Below are 22,837 nucleotides of genomic sequence, written 5' to 3'. Positions count from 1 at the left end.
CTATTTTGACTGTTTAAAAAAGTCTAACTAGGAATCTTAAATTCAATGTACACAAATCAAGCTGCTTGGCTTGTATTGATGTATTAAGCAGTATTGTGAATCACCATCCCTATTACTTCTTGTTTATGCAGTTTTTTTTTCGGAATCATAACTTAGATCCCTATTCTACTTGTTTACATTTACAATTTTTTTTGCCCCCTAGTATATATTCATTTTAGGGTAAATTCACTATGTAAAGCAAACAAATCTTAGATCACTTACAATGGTATGAAGTTCATTAATGTCAGCACTACCAAATCCAATAGCATAAATATCGTATATGTTTACTGCACAAAGCGCAGCTGCAGCAGATTGTGTAAGAAATTTATTACTAGATTGTCCATCAGTGATGATAGATGCTTTCATTTTGTATTTCCAACACCCATTTTGTCCACTAGATAGTAAAAACTCTAATGCATAGCTTGTGTTAGCACCAATAAGGTGTTGAAATTATATGGGAAGCCTGAATTAATAGTTTAGGTAATCTACTGTGTAAACTGGTTGTATATCACCATTATAGCCCTGGAGGGTCCTGTTGATTACAAGTGGACTTGTGAGATCAGCCTCACATCAAATTTTAGAGGGTTTAATATTTAAACATTTCCTGGGTGGCATGTACTTAGTACCAAGATCGAGATACCCTACAACAGTCAAATAGCAATATCAGAAGTTCTAATTTGCTATTTTTCAGATTCCCTAGATTGGCATACTTCAGCATGCTAGTGTGTATGCTCCTAATATTACCATAGGGCTATATGGCTCCTAATATTACCATAATCACAAAGAAACCAGCTGTGGAATGGATCACACTGTAAGTAAACCGTATAGAATAGTTCTTTGGAGTGTAATACACCTTTGTGAATAGTTAGTTGGGATTCCATTGTCTGGCTTATGGACTTTGTTGTTCCAATGTTCTAACTTTATTGCGGTTACTGTTATGTAAACAAAACAAAGTAAGTATGTGAAACCCTACGTACATGGGCTAAAAACAGCAAATAAACACACTAAACATTAATATACCAAAATGTAATAATATGAATGTAATATGCACTTAAGAAGTAAGATCAGGATCTAATAGAGCAGTCAGTTCCTTTAATACAGCAGTCAGAAAACACTAATATTTAACTCAAAAACTTAATAGACAATTTTCAAAGGATATTTACTGTGACTCAAATCTAGTACAGTTATTGTACTGCAAGCATCCATGGATCGGACTAGTACCCTTCAAGAGACTGTACCATGTCTCAAAAATTGTGGAGTAAGCAACTATAGGTGAGTAACTCTACTCTAAGTAGGCACTAGGTAATAGGAATTCAGCAGACAATTCATTCTAGGTACAAGACTAATTAATCTACAGGAAAGGATGTGTGATGTGTCATTGTTGATGGCACTCTCATCTGGACTTTACATTACCAAAAAAGTGAGACGTACAGGCTTTGTGGGATGGCAGGTCTCTTAGAAAGCTGGAGCACTGTCACACATGCACACCGCACACACGCACACACACATTACATGCATGTATGCATATATACATGAATGCACATACACACACACACGTGCACTCCTATGGCCAACTGCAGGATTAGTACCAGTAGTACAATGCAGCATGCATACCTTTCAGGTGAGTGTACAGGTAGTATTAAAATTTCTTGCCTAGCCTAACATGAACAGTTGGGTGTATGAATGATTCCAATATTACACATTTTTATCAAGCTATCACAATCAAATGTAGTCGGTATATGTACATAGTACTACATACAAAGATTATGAAGTCCGCCACTATTGTAACTGTACTGTAATTGATACTGTATAATTATTTTAATTTTCATGCAGTTGTCAACTTTGGGAGCTATTTTCCTTTTAAATAACCAAGTAATATTATTAGTTAGATTCTTTGTAACTAGTTACAACTTTCTACATAGTAACAAAATTGCAATAGCTATCATGTTAAAACTCTGTAGTTTTGCACCATACATGCTACATTCAAGCAAGACAAATTCTGTGTACAGTATACATATTCCATGATTCAGGCTGAAATTGAGCTGAAATACCAATTTGCTTGTAAATCCTTAATTAAATCTGAGTCAAATAAATATAAGCATGTTACAAAAGTTACTTTTTTTAAGTAACTGCCCCATTTCTGGCTGTTGTTATGGAGGTGGCCATGTGCATGATTTAATTTTTCATTATAAATTTGACCACCAAAGGCAAATAATCTGCAGTGGAATTTTTGTGATGAAGAATATTTGTCCATAACTTTATTACACAGTACAGAAGGGTAAAATGTCTATGTAGAATATCTAATGACATTGTTGATACTGCGTTTATATTGGCATGCACTTTCAGGTTCATTCTTTTGTATGTATACGAGGGACATTTTTCATTGCGGTGTTTATTAAGTATGTATATCCTCTCCTGGGTATTTGTGGAGGCCACTTAATTCCATCTTTTGTTGATGCCCATGCATGGAATATCAATGATTTCCCACATCCTCACTTTTATGTATTGTCAAATCATGTTTTTGCTGTTTCTTTAATAGAAGCCTTAATACAAATAGTTGTTGGTATTTTATGTTGCCTGTATAACACAAATATTTTGCTAAACCTGAATTTTGTTTATAAACCTAGAAAATCTGCATAATTATAGTACAATACTGTTACAACAAACTATTGAAGGTATATATTTGCAAAAAAAAATACAATTAAGACTTATCTGTTCCCTTATATGGAGAGTGTGATTAGTAAATGACAAAAGTGTCCTGTGTATAAGCACTGGTGGAATGCATAAGAAGATATCTTGGATCCCAGGCTGTGTAACACTTACAAACTGTAAGTGGGTCAAGTCACTACCTGATCTGGATACATTCTATAGAGTTTTAGTGTTAAGCTTCTGACTTCCTGCTGGCTATACAGGCTCTCAGTGTATAGTACTTTTGTAGGTGTCTATAGTGGGGATAGTGATTATCCATTGTAAATGTTACAGTGAATAAAATTGTCAGTCTTGTCAGCCTTTACTAAAAATTTTCAGAAAATTACTGATGTTTAACTTCTGTTGCTAGCATTGAAGTTTAGCTATATAGCTGTTGCAGAAAAGGATATAATGTTCTTGTACTCTAAGTATATGCTTCTTAGTAACATAATGGGTATGTGTGTGTCAGACTTTCATCTTTCACCTTGTATATTGTCTGAGTGTTATACATACTTAAGTTAATACACAGTACATACAGTAATGGTTATTGTGATGGTTAGATGTATGCATCTTGCTATAAGCCATAAAGACCATAATGTATAGCATGGCTTTAGTTTGTAAAGTAAGCCTCATAAATTATATCATGTGTACATCTACATAATCATTTGCTGAGTAACTGTCTAGACTATGGTGGGCTGAAGTGCATCGAGTGATTCCATGTATAGGGAAAGACTAATCGTAATCATAAATGTATATTGTTTTGGGAAAAATGCATCAAGTCCAATCTATGCATGAGTACACTTGCTTGTGGATTTAATTCATGTATGTGACCAGATTTTGGAAAATAGTCTTTATTTTTACAATCAGAATATTTAAGACATTACAAACATCTACTCAGCTTTACAGTGATTAGATCAGTAGTCATTACCCTGAATTCTGTGAAATATTTTACTAGGTGCATAAGTGTTTTAGTGGTTACACATATAAGTGCAAATTTCTATGTATTTCAAATTGACATTAAGACTGAAAATTGGGTCACATATATGAAATAAGTCTAACTGCCCAATAAACATTCCACCAAATTTAATGTCTTGTAAATTATTTGTAATTGCGGTTTAAATTTTTTCTACTACTGTACTGACTTGGTGGTGATAATTACCTTATCAAGCCAATGCATGTTCAACAGCCTTACAATCCTTCTTCAGGTTATTGGTCATAGTTTCATATACTATACAACATCAGTCAGAGCAAGACATCAGAGCCACTTTCAGCTGATTGAATTTGCAAAAACATTGTCATTGCAATAGAATAGTCATTGCAATACTCTAATAGAGCATTCAGTATTGCATATGGTCACTGTTCTAATTACACTGCTTGGTGTAAGTCATTACATTTATGTTATACTTTTCAAGTTCCAGTGAGTCATCTGCATGGAATTGGGCCAATTTATCATGCATGTCATGCACAAGTACAGTAATTACAATTCAAAATTACTTCTGTATCTCAAAGAAATAAGCTCACAGAATATTTTTGTATCATGAAAGTAAAATTAGCTACTAGCTAGCTAGATATGAAACTGGATTAATTGTACTGTACCAGGATATAATTATCCTTGATACTAACAAAAGCAGAAAAAGACATTATATGTATAATAGCCTCCAGATGCCATTTCAGAGCATTTATTTTCAAAAATTTCCCTGGGTGAGCATGCTTCCAGACTCCCCTAACTTGGCATACTAATGAATGCTACATATGCATGTAGTCTCTGATTTAAATATCAGATCAAATCAATGAAAGTAGTGCACATGACTATGACCTCCATTACAATTCAATGATGGCCTAACCACTCTGAGCTTCAGCCCAGCAAGACATAGACATTACATATTTTATAGAATTCCACTGGCTTTATTTACATGCAACATAAACGTGGTGGTATCAAGTCTGTCAACTTGTGATGCTCAGCTGCATGCATACCACTGCTTAGGGAATTCTATTGCTGGGTATTTACTGTAGGTATTTGATTGTATTTAGAGTTCATCCAAACACTCATCCTTGTTACTACTATAATAGATTATACTTTCATGGTCAGGGAGCTTCTTTATTTAGCCTGTGTATGTACCTGTATGCATGCATGTGTGTGTATGTGTATATATGTATATAATTATGTTCATGAGGCTGCATATATATTCAAGTGGTTGGAGTACTGGCTCGGCAATCCACTAGGCTGCAGGCTTCATGTGATGCTCTGTGATACCCAATTGCTGTGTTGTTTCCTTGAGCAAGGAATTTACTTGTACTGTTTCAGTCTATGTAGCTGTCTAATAGGGATGTGGTGTCTGGTTGTCAACTAGGGAAGCAAATTCCCAACTGTCCTTGTCCCTCTTAATAGTGTTGGTGTCATTGTGAAAACTTTGGGTTCTACAACCTCTATCTCTGTGACTTGAACAGTCCCCAAGGATTGCTTGTAAGTGTCTGAGTATTGCATAGGCATCATTGTGCTGGTTTATTTGGCAGGCAGTAGCTGCATTTTGACACAGCTGCCAGAGGCTTTGTTTCACCAAAAGGCTTGATTTGTCTTTTATTGTGTGTGTGTGTACATATTGTATGCCTGTATGTATGTGACAGGTGAGCACGTACGAAATACCAATGGTTTAACACTGTGTATATGTAAGTCCAATCCAACGATGATATTTAAAAATGCATAGGCAGCCATATAAGTACTCTACTTTCTATGATTGCCTGGGAATTATTATAGCTCCCTACAAGAATCCAAGTAGTAACACTGGTTTGCTATAAAAGTTCCTAATATTTTGTGTTATTGTCTAAGTAATGTGAAAGGTATAGTTTTGACAGTAATAGTGTGTAGTGTATATGTGATATAGATATATTTTCTATAAAGAAATGCCCATGCTTAAGTGGGTGTGTGCGTATGCATGTGTACATGCGTGTGTGCATGCTTATATATGTGTGTATGTATACTTTGTAAGCATGTGTGTGCAAGTACCCTTTACATTGAGTATGCCATCAAACAGATATTTCAAGATGTTGTTAAGCATAGCAATTGCTTTACTACTGATAACACAATATTCATGGTGTATTCCACTGAATCAATTTTATCCTTTTGGCACTGCTGAAGGTGATCTGGTGTTGCCTAACTCAGGATTTTCAAGGTTCATATCATCTGATAGATTTTCATTTTATGGAGTCTCAAGAAATTTCTTCTATGTATGTTCTATAGAGACCAATATTGTATATACTTAGCCATACAGTATATTAATTAAAACAGAGTGTGTGTTAGTTGAAGTGTTAATCACTGAATCTTATGTTATGCATACTGTAAGTATCTGATTTCTAACATGATACCTGAGGGTTACAAGCTTGATGGCAGTGTGTTTACAAAACAGAATGGGTGTGTTATGACTGCCAGTTTTGTAGAATAGGGTGTATGTAGATCAAAGATGCCCACTTGTGACATGGAAGGAGCAAGAAAGCATTGAGTACTGTATCCAAGGAACAATTTTACTGTCTTGGTGGCTAGCTATACAATTCATGTTTTAGCCAGTTTGTTTGTATGCACATGGTGTATCAATACAGGTTCAGTCTACAAATTAGTCCAGCCATTGTACTGCTTTATATTTAGCCGAAGTAGTATTCCTTCCTGAGCAGTGTAACAAATTTTTGTTAACCACCAAAGTTAGTGAATGAGCATTTGGTACATAATATATACAATGATGATTCAACCCAGGCATTGTTATGATTCCCATTCATTAAGTAAGTGCAAAGATGTGGATAATCACTGCAGAGCAATAATGCTATTCATGGGCTTATAAATTCATTGTTTTGTATTGTGACTTCTGTAGTGGTGGGGTGCATGGTTTCTTTGATACCTTAATTTGAACTGATTAGAGGTCAGACTGCATAAAAAGGACATGAGTAAAAATTGAAACAGACTGAAAAACAGATTTGCAAACAGACTATATAGCTATCTCATTCAAGCGTAGGATTTCCTAGTAAGTGAATTTGTCTCTGTTAGTGCTGTAAACAAGGTTAAAATCACTCTATAACATAACTATCTTAGCAGATAGCCTTGCCAGATGATGAACTACAATGTGGTATGAACTTAAAGCATGTCCATCACCACTGATCACTTGTTAAACTGCAAAGCAACTACAAAACTAAAACCAGCAATTACCTAAAATACAGATGTGACAGCATCTCTGCAAACAAGTCTTGAAACTTGTACCTCAGTCATAATGCAAAGAGTGTGCTTTTTCATTGAGTGAGCCCAAAAGGAAAGAAATTAGAGGCGCAGACCTTAATAACAGCTTATGCAAGTTCTGAGATGGTGTTCAGATGTTTATTTACTGTCATTATAGCATTTGATATTGATTTCAAGTGGTAAATAGACATTTAAGGCAACAGTTCTTTTGCAAGTTTGTTTCTGGTCCATTGCACATTTAGTTATTTGCAGCTAAAAGGAGGTACCCAACCATGATACAACCATTTGTAAGCTTGTTTACAACTGATTTATGACACTGGCAGCAGCCTTTGATCCACCCATGCATCACACTACAACAGCACATATTACATTTTCTGTGTTGTAAATGTGTACATGTGCTTTCTTCACATAGATGAATCCAAATGGCATCATCACATTTTCATTTATTAATGCTGATAATTTTCCTCCTCGTCCACTACCATTCAGTGGCTTTGGTTTCATTGCACCATACTGGTTTAATGCTAGCTTGTTTGTTGATGAGAATGACAGAGGTAGTGGTTTCCTCTTTGAAGATGATACTAAAAATGTTACCAGCACTGTTTATTATCGCAGTACTATCAATAGCTTTCTTCTTACAAGGGCATCTACTGAAATTAGAAGGGTGTATCCCAATGCAGGGAGGTTTAGTGCTACTAGTCTATTCATTGCAACTTGGAACATTGTTGAACGGGATCATCACTCAAATATGGTAATGAACTAACTGTCTTTGATGGTACATTTAAATGCTGTATACTGTATTTTTACAGGACAATGTGTTTCAGTGCATCATTGTCATCAGTGGCACTGAAACATTTGTGATATTTCATTATGTCGATAGCTTGTTTGAAACAATTGATGAAATTTTTGATGGAAACACAACAGTACAGGCAGGACTTAATGCAGGTGATGGCAGACGCTTTTTTGCCATTCCAGGATCAGGAACAGAGGATATTGTTAATATTTCTAATACAAGTAACATTGACATTCCTGGTGTTTGGATATTCCAAACAAATGAATTTTCTATTATAAATCCAAGTAAGTAAAATTTGCCTTAACTTTAACCTGCTAGATTGTAGCTAAGATGAATGATATGTATTTGTAAAGTTTAGTTAGTTATCCTGTCTTTTTCAAAATCAGTTTAACAATTGGCTAAGTGTATTCCTCTAAACTATGTAATTTTGATTTATTGCGTTAGTAAGAATTGTTGCATTCATAATAATTTGACTGAATAATTATTGTTTATGATGATATTACTCTATGTTTAATTTGTTTGTAATTATATTTGTTTGCAGCTTACTTTACATACTGCAGTTACATGGTTGTGTTTGTTAAATAACTTTCTATTGTTCATCATCTAAAAAAATATATATATATTTGCAGGTGATAACCCATCTGTTCTTGTTGAAATAACTACCACTAATGCCCCAACAATTGACCAGCCACTGACACTGGAATGTAGTGCAGTCACCATGAGAGGGATTACTAGTAGAGTGGACATTATATGGAGAACTGGTGATACTCAAGTTAGAAGACAAAACAACATACTGGCCAGTAATATTGGAACATTAGCAGTTTACAGGGACTCATTTGTTATCACATCATCATTGAGTATTGATGATATTGGTAGTACCTATGAGTGTGAGGTGATGATAAATTCATTTCCAGCAATCACTGCTACAGCAACTTTTACTGTGCCTATCCCGCCAGCATCTGGTATGTGTAGATGTAGATATATGTTTGTAGATATAAAAGCAGCTGAGCTGTGAAAAGTGTAAAACTTCCAATAAAGCACTCACTTTTTAAAATTTTAACAATCATTCAAAGCTTTTGTTGCTAGAGATTATAAACTATTAAACATTAATTAGTAAGGTAATGTATAGAATGTTCTTTTCTAAAGTAGAAATAAAGAAGGTGGATAGCTGGAAAGTGTTCTATGTGACTGTTCAAGCCATTTGTATATCTCAGTCATCATGTTCTTGTTATGCATGTTTGGTTTTCTCCTCACCTGTAGTCAGATTTATATCCTTGATGAGTTTTTATAAATATATAGTTTGTCTTATAAATATGACAACAAGTCATCTCCTATAACTCACTAGCTTTATAGGTGATCTGTATAATAGGCCAGGGTTAAGCATGCCAGTCTATATAACCTTCAAATTTAACCATATAAAATTACTTGTGTGTTACAAAAGCAGAAGATTGCAATATGAAAAATTGATAACCTTTGAACGGTGTACATTTTGGAGATGGTTGAGCTAGGGATCCCATACCACAAGAGTTTCCACAAAAACTATAATACATGATCTGTTTCTGTCCGAGTATGGCTGAAGTACTAACAGATGGATTTTGTATAATATGTCGCTACAGAACCAAGGAAGAAAACTGTCCTTGTTGACCCAACACACTACCATGTGTGTTGATTATTATAGTCATTGCAGTAGTAGTTACATCTAATCAATGTTTTCTCCACATGTAAATGCTACAGCAAAACTTTTGAAAGCTATTACAGAGGTTGCCTACTGCAACATAAAGGCACCTAAATTAAATGTGATATTCTTTAATCCAGGCATGTGCCCGCTGCAAGCTGAAAGCTAGCTGTGAGCACATGCCTCATTTCCTGAAATTTGATGTGTGTCTGTGTGTATGCAGGTATATACGTATTTATGCGTGTCTTGTGAACAAAAAAGCTTCAGGCTACAGAAAATATTACAAACTGAATTGAAAGTTAGCTTTAATTTCTTATAAACTTTTTCGTGGTGTTTACTTTAAGGGGGTGTGATGAAGTAGTAGCTCACATTAGTATCACCAATGTGGCAAAGAAACCCTTGACCACTTTGTCGAGTGGTTGCATGCTGTAGGAGTGTGTTTATTGTTGACTGGACAACCACTTTAGCACAATCTGAGCACAACTGATAAAAGTACAAGGGTACAACATATTTATACATAGGGTTGCTAAGTAACACAAACATGAAAGTGATGTAATAGAATGTGTGCATTGAGTTCAGTAATGACCTTGGACAATCAACAGAATATACTTCACAAGTCTGTAGGTTATGTTACCAACTTGGTCATTGTTAAGTGGCTTCTGTTGTTCAACAGTAGACTTCTGATGATAGCTTGTGCTAGTGCTACCACAGGCCCATCACTGAAACTGCTTAATAGGACTTGCCTACATGCTGTAATAGGAAGTTAATTACCAAAAAAGCAATGTAACAGGCCTTTTATGCTACCAGGAATATTTGAGTTAAAAGAGGGTGTGTTCTGTATGAACACATATGAAAATAATGAGGCTTTGTCTAGTTTTCATTAGAAAGAACTGTAAAAAAAATGAGAAGATTTTTCTGTGTGTAATTTGTAGTTTAAAGTGTTTTGTTAAGAGTTACACTTCTTTAATGATGCACAGCAACATAAATGATTTACTTACAGTATCTATGCACAAATGCAAACATTTGATTACATATATTATACACAAATTTCAGAGTCATGCTTGTCAGGATTCTGTATCATCACTAGCTATGCCTTCATACATAATAGTATTATTTATGGTGTTTGAGTTCCAAAACAGTATTTCTCATACGTAGTTTAAAACAATTTGATATTGTGTTATTTCTAAAACCAGGTGCCTAAATAGAAATGATACACACCATGCTATAAAATTAATTGTTAGATTTGTTTTGTAATAATACATGATCATTAGTTTTGTAATTCATTAATTATTTTGTAATTTACATAATAATTATGGCTTTAGATTACTGTATAATTATTTTGTTGATGAGTTCATGAGATAAAAGCACTTCCTTTTATAGAATGTAGATGTTCATCTAATGCGCCACTAGATTTGGTGTTTGTTATTGATGAATCTGGAAGTATTGGATTTTCTCGATTCCAGTTGATTAGAGAGTTAACTGCTAACATAGTAGCTGATGTTGTAGGCTCTTCTCCTCAAAGTAGAGTGGGAGTCATCTTGTTTGATGGTATCGCTCGTATACAATTTGATCTCCGAGACCACACTAGTTTAAGTACACTATTACCAGCTATCAATCCTGGCCTGCCTTACAATGGTGGAGGAACTGATACTGCAGAGGCACTGAGGTTGTTACTGTCAAGCTCCCAAAATGGAATATTGGGAATTAGAAATGGAGTTCCTAATGTTGCAATTGTTATAACTGATGGAGTTTCTAACAGTCGATCAGCAACCTTATCTGCTGCAGCTTCACTACATGCTGCAAACCTTTTTGATGTTTATGCTGTTGGAGTTGATGGTGCTGCTGTATCAGAACTCAATGCAATTGCTAGTGATCCAGAATTTGTTTTCTTTTCAAATCAGTTCAACAGCAATGGGCTTAGACAGTTACAGGAAAGCATTATAGAAAATCTTTGTTCAGGTTTGTTAACTGTAGTTAGTACATTTATGTATTTACATTAACAGCAGTCTACACTGAGTATTATTTATATTTGTATACAGGAGGAGGTGGTCCTATAATCTCTTTAAGACCAAGTGGTTTTCTACAAAACACTAAGGGACAGAGACAAGATGTAATCTGCTCTATTACTGTATCACCTGAAGTTGATCCTGACACTGTTGAATTGGAGTGGTTGAATGCTGACAACATAACCACTGATGATGGCAGGATAACCATCATCTCAGCTGATAACTCCACCAATGTAATCAACAGCACTTTATCTATGACTCTCCGGTTTGATCCTTTGTTTGAAGATGACCAGGGTAACTACACCTGCTACTCAATAGTAAATGACACAGTCAAATTTCAGACAGTAGAGTTGACAAATTTTAGATGTAAGTACATACAGTCATAATAAAGCAAATATTTAATAGTGATATCTTATCTTCTGCAGTGCCAAACCCAGTCGTGCTGGTTAGTACACTTGATGATCAAGTTTTGGGTGATCCACTAACACTGGACTGTACAGTTCTTACTGTCATAGGAATCAGTAGTGCTGTAGATATTATATGGAGTGTTGGTGGTAGGACAGTGAGAGTAGTTAATGATACTTCAGCCACCATCAGCAACAATTCTGCAATCTACACTGATTCCCTTGTACTACCTGAACTAACTATACTTGATAATGGTAGAACTTACCAGTGTACAGTTCTAATTAATAAAAATCCTCCAGCCAGCTTTAGTGGAAGCATGATGTTAGACTTTCCTGGTAAGCCCTATATGAATTGTATAGTTTAAGCATGAATGCACTCACACCATCTATTTGTGTGATGTTGTTAAGAGTAACATAAATGTGTGTCACTTATCGTATTAGTATCTGTGAAACAGCTAAATGACTAAAAGTAATGCATAAGTTAACTTGAATAATTATTGATCATTAAAATGAATTGTCTTAGTTTCACATGTGTAAATTTTGTGCACAAAATAATTGTCATTAGAAGCACACCACTCCTACAGAATGTTACACATACAAAGCTTACTATTCAGCTCATTCACTATACACCAAATGTGTCCTGCACAAATACACTGCAGCAAGTCTTGCTGTATAGAACTGTTTATAAAGTGTTGATTGTAGTGAAGCTGTTGTACAGTATGCCATATTCTCTCTCCCATACATACAAGTAATGTGAATTATAGACATGTTTAGCAAGATTATAGTAATAATGGATGGTACATACATATATGTTAGAAGTGTTTTTGACCATGTATTGACATACAGGTGGGATACTGTGGGATGCCATTGAGGATACCGTCTCTTTTGTTGGTGCTGTAAATTGTGTGTTTGTGCCTCCGTATAGTTTTTCTTGGGTTTGTTTAATTGCATACAGACTTGTATGATTAGTGTTTTATGAGCTATTATGTGTATGTTGTCAGATTATGCACGTATGCAGAAAAGATTGGCTGTGTTGACTGCACAGAGCAATTTAAATTAATAAATCAATACCAAATTAATTAATCAATTTGCTGTACTTATATTTTATTGCACTATTGTGTCTTATTATTTTATTTCATAGCACCAGTATGTTTTAACACAAGTAGATGTGATGGAGAACCAATTGGTAATGACTCTCTATCATTTAATGACTCTACATCATTTAATGATTCCATATCATTCAATCAATGCTGCTTTGAGCTTTCTGGTGTATCATATGCTTCAAATGGACAATGTTTACTGTGCCCCACAACAGGTACACTGTAGTATGTATGTATGCATAATGCTATATACATTTCATTTCAGATTGTTCTATTGAAGTAGTTAAAGATGTAGTGTTTTTAATCGACACCACTAGCAGTATTGGAAGTTTTCGTTTTCAAAGGATAAGAGAATTTGTGGCAAATGTTACTACTGATTTGAAACTTATCTCTCCAGAAAGTAGGGTTGGTGTGATACTGTTTGACAGGTTTACTCGTCTTCAGTTTAACCTTCAAAGACACGCCAGTTTGTCTACATTACTGCCAGCTATTAATCCAGGATTACCATATTTTAGGGGTTTTAACACTAACACAGCTAATGCACTGCAGTTTTTACTATCTAGTGCACAAAATGGGGTGTTGGGAATACGAAATGAAACATCTAACATTGCAATAGTCATCACTGATGGACGGTCTGATAATCAATTTCTTACACGATCTGCTGCAGCTGCACTTCATGCAGCAAATATATTTGATATTTATACTATTGGATTTGGTAGTGCTGACACATTTGAACTCCGTACCATTGCAAGTGATCCAAGATTTGTTTACTTTACAAATTTCTTTAGTGAATTTGTCCTGCAAGAAGTGAAAATGAATATAATAGATCAACTGTGCTCTGGTAAGAACACTGCAGTAATAGTTACGTAGCTATGCAATGTCAGTGTAACTATTTAAACATTGTATATATGTCTTTTTCTGTAGTTCCTTCTCCTGGAATTTCATTACAACCCAGTGGTTTTTTCTCTGGAACTATTGGACAAATGCAAGATCTAATCTGTTCGGTCACAATAACATCTGCTGTTGATCCTGATTCAGTGCAGCTGACTTGGTTGGATTCTGAGAGCATTGTCACATCTGACAACAGGGTCACTGTTACACCAACCAACATTACTAGCAATGCATTTAGCTTCACATACACTACAGTACTTCAATTTGTCTATCTAATGGAAGGAGATGAAGCAAATTACACATGTGATCTTGTAGCAGTTGAAATGTTTGAATCTCAAACTGTTCGGCTGCAGAATTTCAGAAGTATGTTGTACATAAGTACACTATGGAATACTGAAAGCACACACATATGTGCATGATAATGTTATGGTTTAATCATAAATTTGCCTACATCAGTTGCCAGTATTGGCTTATTTACCTAATAAACAATGCAAGTTATCAATTATACAGATTTAACTTGATGCCTTTCATGCACAATCACATGATATTACACACATCTGCATTAAATGCTATCAAATTTTTGTTTAGCTTTTAAGGTTTATAATATATTTAAAATGACTCTTTCTTTTGTAGTACCTTCTCCTATTGTGGAGGTTACTACACTGGACACACCAACACTTGGACAATCAACAACTTTACAATGTAATGCTATTAGTGTGAGAGGCATTTCTAGTAGAGTGGATATTATATGGACTACTGGTAATACAACAGTGAGGAGAGTGGATGGAGTAATACCAAACATTACAAACGCTTCAGTAATTTACAGTGATCTGTTAGTCACCCAACCATTACGTATCCCTGATGATGGTAGAGTATACCAATGTACTGTGATCTTTAATACTTCTCCTAGAATTGTGAGGAGTAGATTTATCGTATTGGATTTTCCAGGTGAGTATAGTATGCACATTTACTATACAGTCACTATTAGTATTTATATTATGACTTTATATTATACAGTTCCATCTTGCTACATCACAAGTGGTTGCAGTGGAGACCCACTCAATCAAACTATCACCTTCTCTGACTGCTGCATAAAGTTCTCTGGTGTGTCATATGACTTGGATAGTAGATGTCAACCATGTCCTATTAGTCCAAGTGAGTATTATCAGGTGTCATGTACATACATGGCCATTCTCCTGTGATAAGTCAATCAGTAATTTATTAATTAATACTAACATGTATTGAATTCTATTTTTTGTAGATTGCACCTTTGTGGCTGTTAAAGATGTGGTATTTGTAATTGATACCACTAGCAGCATTGGATTCTCCAGGTTTCAGCTAGTCAGGGAGTTCACTGAGAACATTACTGCTACTGTTAAAGCCAATTCTCCTGAAAGTTTAGTGGGAGTAATTTCATTTGACAATTTTGCACGTCTTCAATTTAATATATCAAGACACACCAGCTTAAGTACTCTACTACCAGCTATTAATCCTGGCTTACCATATAATCGTGGCTTTAGTACTGATACAGCAAGGGCATTGGATTTCTTAAGAACTTCTGCACAATTTGGAAGTTTGCAATTACGAAATGAAATATCAAATGTTGCAATATTTATTACTGATGGGTTGTCTAGAAGTTCATTTTCAACACAAAGAGCAGCATCACGACTTCATGCAACAAATATATTTGATGTTTATGCTGTTGGAATTGGTGGAAATAGCTTATTTGAACTCCGTACAATAGCAAGTGACCCATCACTTGTTTTTTCTACAAGTTTTTTCAATAGTTTTAGTGCCCAGAGAATACTGGAAGAAGTGACTGAACAGTTGTGCTTCAGTAAGTGATTGCGGTGTATGTGAATTAGTTATATGATATTAACACATTCTGTAGATGTCTGAATTAATAATGTATACTTGTGTGCAGTAATGATTATATTTATTTTATAGCACCCACGCCAAGGACATTCTTAGATCCTGATGTTTCACGAGGAATAATTGGAGAAGCAATTGATATAGTGTGTACTGTAACAATTACTTCAACTGTTGATCCTAATTTGGTTAATCTCAATTGGGTGGGGATTACAAGTTCTAACAGGATCACAGTTATTCCAACAGTTCTTACCACTGATGATTCCATTGGTAATATATACACTACCATTATTCGATTTGATTATCTAATGGAAGGAGATGAAGGGAACTACATATGTAACTTGATGATAGAAGATTCTGCTAATTCAACCATTAGATTAGATTTAACCAGTGAGCACATACGTACTAGAAAAAGGGTTATTATAGTGAAATACTGGAAACCTCTCCATTCCAGTTGCCTTTGGGCCTAAGTATTCTGACAATATTAAGCAGGTAGTTTCAATGACAAAGGTATCTAGGTATAACATTTTACACATGCAGATCTTGAACTTTTACAATAGCCATGCAATTTAGCAGGCAATTTCATTATACAGTGGCCTAATTAGATAGGTACAATTATATAATAGCTTGGTGAATTCACTTTGAGAAATTAGCAAGTTAGTATTTAACATTACAAATGACTATTAATTAGTATCTCTGTGTAAATGAACACATGACTAATGTTTGGATACCCAATGCATAAAATAGAAAACCAAATGGCATATGCAACTTACTGTAATATATGCAACATTGTGAAGTATGTACTTTTGATCTACATACTCTATTTGCTAGAAGTCATGCCATGGCCCATGGGTGTCATTCAGTAAACAGTGGCTAAAACATTAAAGTCCAAAGTCCAGTTTAGTAGGGCTATACACATGAAATTAGTCCACAGTATGTATTAACACAATTCACATTTTATGTATATACGTATGTATATATGTACAATAAATTGTGATGATAATATTATTACAGTTCCAGCTCCTATTGTAAATGTCACTACTATGGATGACATGGTATTTGGAGAGTCGCTTCAACTTGATTGTACTGTCACTGCTGCAAGAGGAATTACTACTAATGCAACCATTCGATGGTTTGTTGAAAACACTTTGCTAGGAAGTACAAGACTAGTGAGAAGTGTACCTGTAGCTGGAAACATCAGTAATGATTCGGTAGTGTATGAAGATTCACTATTTATTCCTTCACTAAGTGCAGATGATAGTTTTAGTGACTATCTCTGTGGAGTATTTATTTTCTCACCAATACAATTTGTTAGTGGTAATGGAAGGATTGAATTAAACTTTCAAGGTGAATACGTGTACAATGTATTTGATAGGGGAACTAGAATTACTAGAGTATGACACTGTATACCCAGCAATGTTAAGTTTTCACATTTACAGGTTAAACTATTTAGTGTATGATTTGTAGCAGTCCTAAAATGGCACCATAGCTATTTAGGTGATAGAATATACAAACAAGTATCATTTGTATGATTGCTACAAAAGTGGTTGTAAGTTTGTAATTCTCTCTGACTTTAGCACCATCTTGCTACCTAAACACTCGTTGTATTGGAAATACAACCGGGACTAGTACAACAAGTTTTTCAGAATGCTGCAACGTTCTCTCTGGAGTAGCATTTAATTTAGGCAGGCAGTGCAGATTATGTCCAACAACAGGTATATACACAGTAATATGTAAATATTGTACATTAGATTGGTCCTTCATACACAGATTGTCCATTTCAAGCAAGAGATGTGGTATTTGTACTTGACAGTTCTTTTGCTGTTAGATCATTTGAATATCAGTTAGTTAGAGATTTTGCTGAAAGTATAAGTATTGTACTGAAGCTTGGATCTCCTAATAGTTCAGTTGGTGCCATCTTGTTTGACAGAACTGCTCGTATTCAGTTTGACCTTGAAGAACACACCAGTTTAGAGACCCTATTGCCAGCCATTGATGGACTGCCATATACTGGTTCATTTCCTACAAATACGGACACTGCTCTAAGACTTCTACTTTCAAGTGCACAAAATGATACACTAGGATTGAGAGCTGACACCACAAACATTGCTATTTTTTTCACTGCTGGAAGATCAAATAGTCGATTTTTGACACAGTCAGCTGCAAATGATCTTCATGCAGCAAATATTTATGATGTTTATGCTGTCGGGATTGACAGAGCTGATTTCTTTGAACTACGCACCATTGCAAGTGATCCAAGATTTGTATATCGCAGATTCTCCTTCAATTCATTTAATGTACAACAGTTACAGCAGTCTGTAATAAATAGACTATGTACCAGTAAGTACTTTTATTGTGCATTACAGTAAATAGCATGTGAGTTTGTGACTGACATAATGATACTATCCCCAATAGTTCCATCACCTATTGTACAAGTTGTTGCTCCTTGTGAACAAGTGGTTGGGCAGTCACTGACTTTACAGTGTAACATTTCAACAGTAAGTGACATTGCTGCTACAGTTGATATCACATGGACCACTGGTAATACTGAAGTGAGAAGAGTTGAGAATATACAAGGAAGCTTGATAAACAACTTCACAGATTTCTTTACTATTCCAGTTCTAAGCAGAAGTGACAATAATCAGGAATATCAGTGTGAAGTAGTGATTAATACCAATCCACCAATAACAGGAAATGACAGTGTTGTACTAAATGTGACTGGTAAGTTCAAAAAATAATATACGGTAATATACACTTTGATCAGTTCATGACATATGTATAGCAGTGCAGCTAGCTGCAAAGTTGACTGCAGAAACTAAGGGTGCAGATTGACCTGAACAACTATACAGTGCTCCCTTGACTCCCTTGGTATCAAGGTGTATTCAGATAGTTAAAAATTTGGATAATGGAAGCCCATTCATTTACATGCAGAGCCCTGTTTAATTACTCTAATAGAATGTACACCTTAGACTTTAATACCTTAATAGGACAGTCAATTTACTGTTTGGGTTTTCAGATAATAGAGGGAGCACTGTATTATACTATACAGATAGTTATTATTGCAAAGAAGTGATTTGGTTATATGTTTGCTGGAGTCTATATTGTGAAAGACAACTAATGTCTTGCACAAGTTGTGCTTAAAATAAAGAGTTATACAAATAATGGTGATGCAGTTACACCAGCTGTGCATGCTATGTAGCCTGATTAACAATTCAGTCAAATATTTCAGTCATTTACTGGGTAAATCAGTTTAGGAAGGGCATGCAGCTTATAAGGTTGTGAAACAGTGTTTTTTACTCATTAACATTACTAATGATTCATTATTAGGGCAGTATCATTTTTCTGTACGGTACATTGTAACAATCATTTCTATTTGAAATAATGCAGTTGTATAATTTGTATATTTGTTCCACACATCCTTCAGAACCTCCACAAATGATCATCAGTCCATCACAGTCTCCTCACATAGTAAAGGTTGGTACTCAGTTGCTACTTTACTGTGCAGCAGAAGGACTACCAATACCTACTGTACAATGGCATGGCGATGGTGTCCCTGTACATCCACTAGAAGAATTATATCAACAAATATTTTTGGTTCCTACTGATTCTCCACACACTACTGTGTACACCTGTATAGGCAGGAATCATGCTAAAGGTGTTGATCATGTTGCTCAAGCTAATGTTACAATAGTTGTTGAAGGTAAGAAACACTAGCATACACAATAAAAATTTACCATACTTATAATTATGGTGGCTTTCATTACAGAACAGCCATGCCCAACAATAAAGCCTCCAAGAAATAGTTATGTGACAGTTGCTGATGATGGAAAGTTTGCATTCTTCACATGTAGACGTGGCTTTAACATTAGAGGATCATATGTTCTGCAGTGTATTAATGGAAGGTGGAATTATTATCCCCCAATCTGTACACCAATCCCTAAAGTTTGTGGCAAGCTGTGTGGCTTCTAGTGACATATTGGCAGTATTTCTAAAAATTTCATGTATATTATATCTTATCCGTGCACCATGCATAGGTATATTGCTTATAGACTTGGATACACCTTGTATTCTCAATATTACATGTATAATTTTAAATTATAATAATCAGGTTTTCAGTAGTAGAAATATCACATAATATAACCATCGCCAATTACAAGTACTTCTATGAAATTATATGGTGTAGCAAAGAAGTGAATAACTCAATTACTGTATATAGTGTCTTGGCCATGTGTTACTGGTATCCTCTATATACATAATATACCATTGGAATGGGTCTAGCAACTACATGACAAGTGAGCTCTGCTAGACTCCGATAATAATCACTGACATCTTTATGAGATTGAATCATCTTTAGTTTCATCCTATCTTTGTCCTGTATCACACCACTTTTAACTTCTATAGATATTACAAAGTAAAATACAATTTAAAATCTAGAACATAAGCCAACACTAGTCCAGGTGGAAGGTGCACTTCACTACAGTGCAATCCATATGGAACCTCAATTGTCCAAAACTTTTGGGTTACTAGTTTAATTGAAAAAGGCATGTTGTACATGTTGTTCTAATAGAAAGGTGTTAAATTTTAAAGTATTATTTTGAGTGAATATTTAGAAATAACAATCTAAAACATCAAATTCAGTATTAGCTAATACTACAATTTGCAATTTTTTACATTGTAAAAATAATTGTTGTATGCAAAAATTGTAACGTTTTTGCAAAAGATTGATATACTTTTAATGTAGTCATTCACATAAATCATGTGAAATATATATATATATATATATATATTTGTGTATCATGAAAAAATTTGTCCACAAAAATAGAGTGAATTACAGTATTAACAATAAGATGCATATTATAATTATTTGGATTGTACAATATTAGCCTATTCCAGTTTCTTACATGCAAATCCTGCATTTTGAACAAAATGGATACAACAAGTGCAAAGAATCAGAGTGGACTGGGAAACTCAAACTAAGTATTCCATGTTATGTAGAGAGCATTTCACATAACTACAAAAAGGACACTGCTTTTTGCAATTGACAAATGACCAAGATCACTAGGTGGAGCAATTCCAATGACTTTAAAAGCTCATACACTCCCTCTTCTATTGTTGTCCCTTGTCACTGTTGTTGCTTCACACAATGAGGGGAGCAAGCTACAAAAGAAATAACAAGCTTTTGAAAAGGGAGAGCCGGAGAGAAAGATCTTGTGTAATTATCAGTGCTGTGGCTGCAGGTTTAGCTTGATATAGCTATTAGAATAGACTTACTACTACTATGTACTGTATAATAATGTATTGAGATTTAACTACTCATAATCTATACCAGAACAGCCTCACTGTAAAAAAGGGAATAAGGGTGTGGCTCCCAAAAAAAGCTAGGGTGAAAAAGTTGTGAAATCAATGGTGGCAGCCAAGAAATGACTGTAATGGCAAGTTAATGGAAAATATTAATAACAGTTCAGGTGAATTTGGTATCTTCTCCAAGTTTCACTAGAATTCAGCACCAAATTCACCTGAATTGTCAATGCTTGCTATTGGCCAACCTACCATCACGGCCATTTCTTGGTTGCTACCTTAGATTCACATCTTTTTCACCATGGGACGCACCCTTATTTTACAGCAAGGCTATTTGGTATAGTTTTGTATTTGTAGGCCAGCTTTGGAGCTTATTTTACTTGTCTTTTTTCTGTACTGCAGAAAGGAGGAATAAATCAAGAGCAGAGAATTTTGTGGATAATATTGCCCCAGCTGAAGCCTGAACCTCTACAACTACACAAGGTGACTTGTTTGTAGCTACATGGTAATTTTTGTAACTGGATTTTAGCTGAATTCTCTACAGGGTGACTTGTAATTTAGCTGAACTCTCTACACAGTGACTTGTAATGAAGCTTGACTTTGTAACTTGGGTGACTTGTAATGTAGCTGAACTTTCTACAGAATTACTTGCACCACACAGTAACTTGTAACTTACCTGAACTTTCTAAAGGGCTAGCTGATCTCTCTACATGGTAACTTCCTTAGTAACTTGTAACAAAACTAAACTCTCTACAGGGTAACTTGCAACAAAGCTGAGTAGTGTAGTCAACTTGCAACTTGCAACTTAGTTGAACTCCCTAAGTGGTAACCTGTAATTTGGCTGAACTTTCTCCAATTGCTAAACTTTCTGGTGACTTAACTTAGCTGAACTCTCTACATCATAACTTGTAACGTAGCTGAACATTCTACAAGCAATTTAGCTGAAGTCTACATGGCAACTTGTAACATACAGTAGCTGAATTATCTACAGGGTGAATTGTAACTAAGCTAAAATTCTCTACAGGATGACTATAGCAGTATAGCTGAACTCTCTACAGGGTGTCTTGTAATGTAGCTGAATTTTCTACAGGGTGACTTTATTACTTATACTATACAACTTCAAAAAAGAAGATAAACATACAGAAAAATCAAAACAAGTTGTAAACCAGGCACCCATGAAGTTAATACCATCCCATTCTAACTAAATAGGTAATCAATTTAGTTTATGTTCATGTTGTTGCTATTATTAATTCAACTAGATAATTAAATTTGGTAATACTGTAATTTAGCATATTTGTGACCGGATTTGACAAAATCAGGCTTCCACACACATCCAGTTCTTCAACTTTAACCCCTTGTAACTTTACCACTCTGTATGCCATTGGCCTACAATTTTCACAAGATTCTGCCACTGCATACACGTCAAAATTTGAAAGTGATAGCTTACTCCTATACTGAATGATAGTCCTTCAAAGTCACAAATCCGGATGTGTATGGAAACCTGGTTTTGTCAAATCTGGTCACATTTTGTTATTTTTGTAATTCATGAATTATATTGTAATTCATTAATTACATTGCTATGCACTGTTATATACTACTTTAAACTGCCAATTACACACAGAAGTATCTCCTCAACTGTTTCATAGTGTGTATATCATGTTTTCTCATGCAATTTTTTTAGAGAAAGCCTCAAGGCTGCTCTTCATGCTTCATTTTCATATGCATAAGTACGGAACACTTCCTTTTCACTTCGAAGGAATTTGTTATTTTTGGTAACCTACAAAGCCATATACACTGTTTTTTGGTTGTATTATGCCCATATATAGCTCATTGTAAAAGGCATTTATAACATATTCAG

General features: G+C 34.9%; 2 protein-coding genes across 2 annotated transcripts; both read left to right on the top strand.

Moving 5' to 3' along the window:
* The first annotated feature begins 7,358 nt into the window (after positions 1–7,358).
* On the top strand, positions 7,359–12,881 carry LOC136267354 (uncharacterized). Its single transcript, XM_066062505.1, has 8 exons — positions 7,359–7,694; positions 7,753–8,020; positions 8,366–8,698; positions 10,792–11,370; positions 11,451–11,783; positions 11,843–12,157; positions 12,668–12,724; positions 12,823–12,881. Exons 1-8 carry the CDS (start codon positions 7,359–7,361, stop codon positions 12,879–12,881), a joined length of 2,280 nt encoding a protein of 759 aa, XP_065918577.1.
* Positions 12,882–13,683: 802 nt separating this feature from the next.
* Positions 13,684–19,794, top strand: LOC136258872 (uncharacterized). Its single transcript, XM_066052236.1, has 12 exons — positions 13,684–13,762; positions 13,846–14,175; positions 14,446–14,760; positions 14,830–14,967; positions 15,074–15,649; positions 15,760–16,071; positions 16,696–17,028; positions 17,259–17,396; positions 17,452–18,021; positions 18,097–18,402; positions 19,106–19,381; positions 19,448–19,794. Exons 1-12 carry the CDS (start codon positions 13,735–13,737, stop codon positions 19,648–19,650), a joined length of 3,525 nt encoding a protein of 1,174 aa, XP_065908308.1. The 5' UTR covers positions 13,684–13,734; the 3' UTR covers positions 19,651–19,794.
* Positions 19,795–22,837: the final 3,043 nt, after the last annotated feature.

This window comes from Dysidea avara, chromosome 1 (assembly GCF_963678975.1).
Source record: "Dysidea avara chromosome 1, odDysAvar1.4, whole genome shotgun sequence".
Classification (NCBI taxonomy): domain Eukaryota; kingdom Metazoa; phylum Porifera; class Demospongiae; order Dictyoceratida; family Dysideidae; genus Dysidea; species Dysidea avara.
This window is presented reverse-complemented; position numbering and strand designations above follow the sequence as displayed.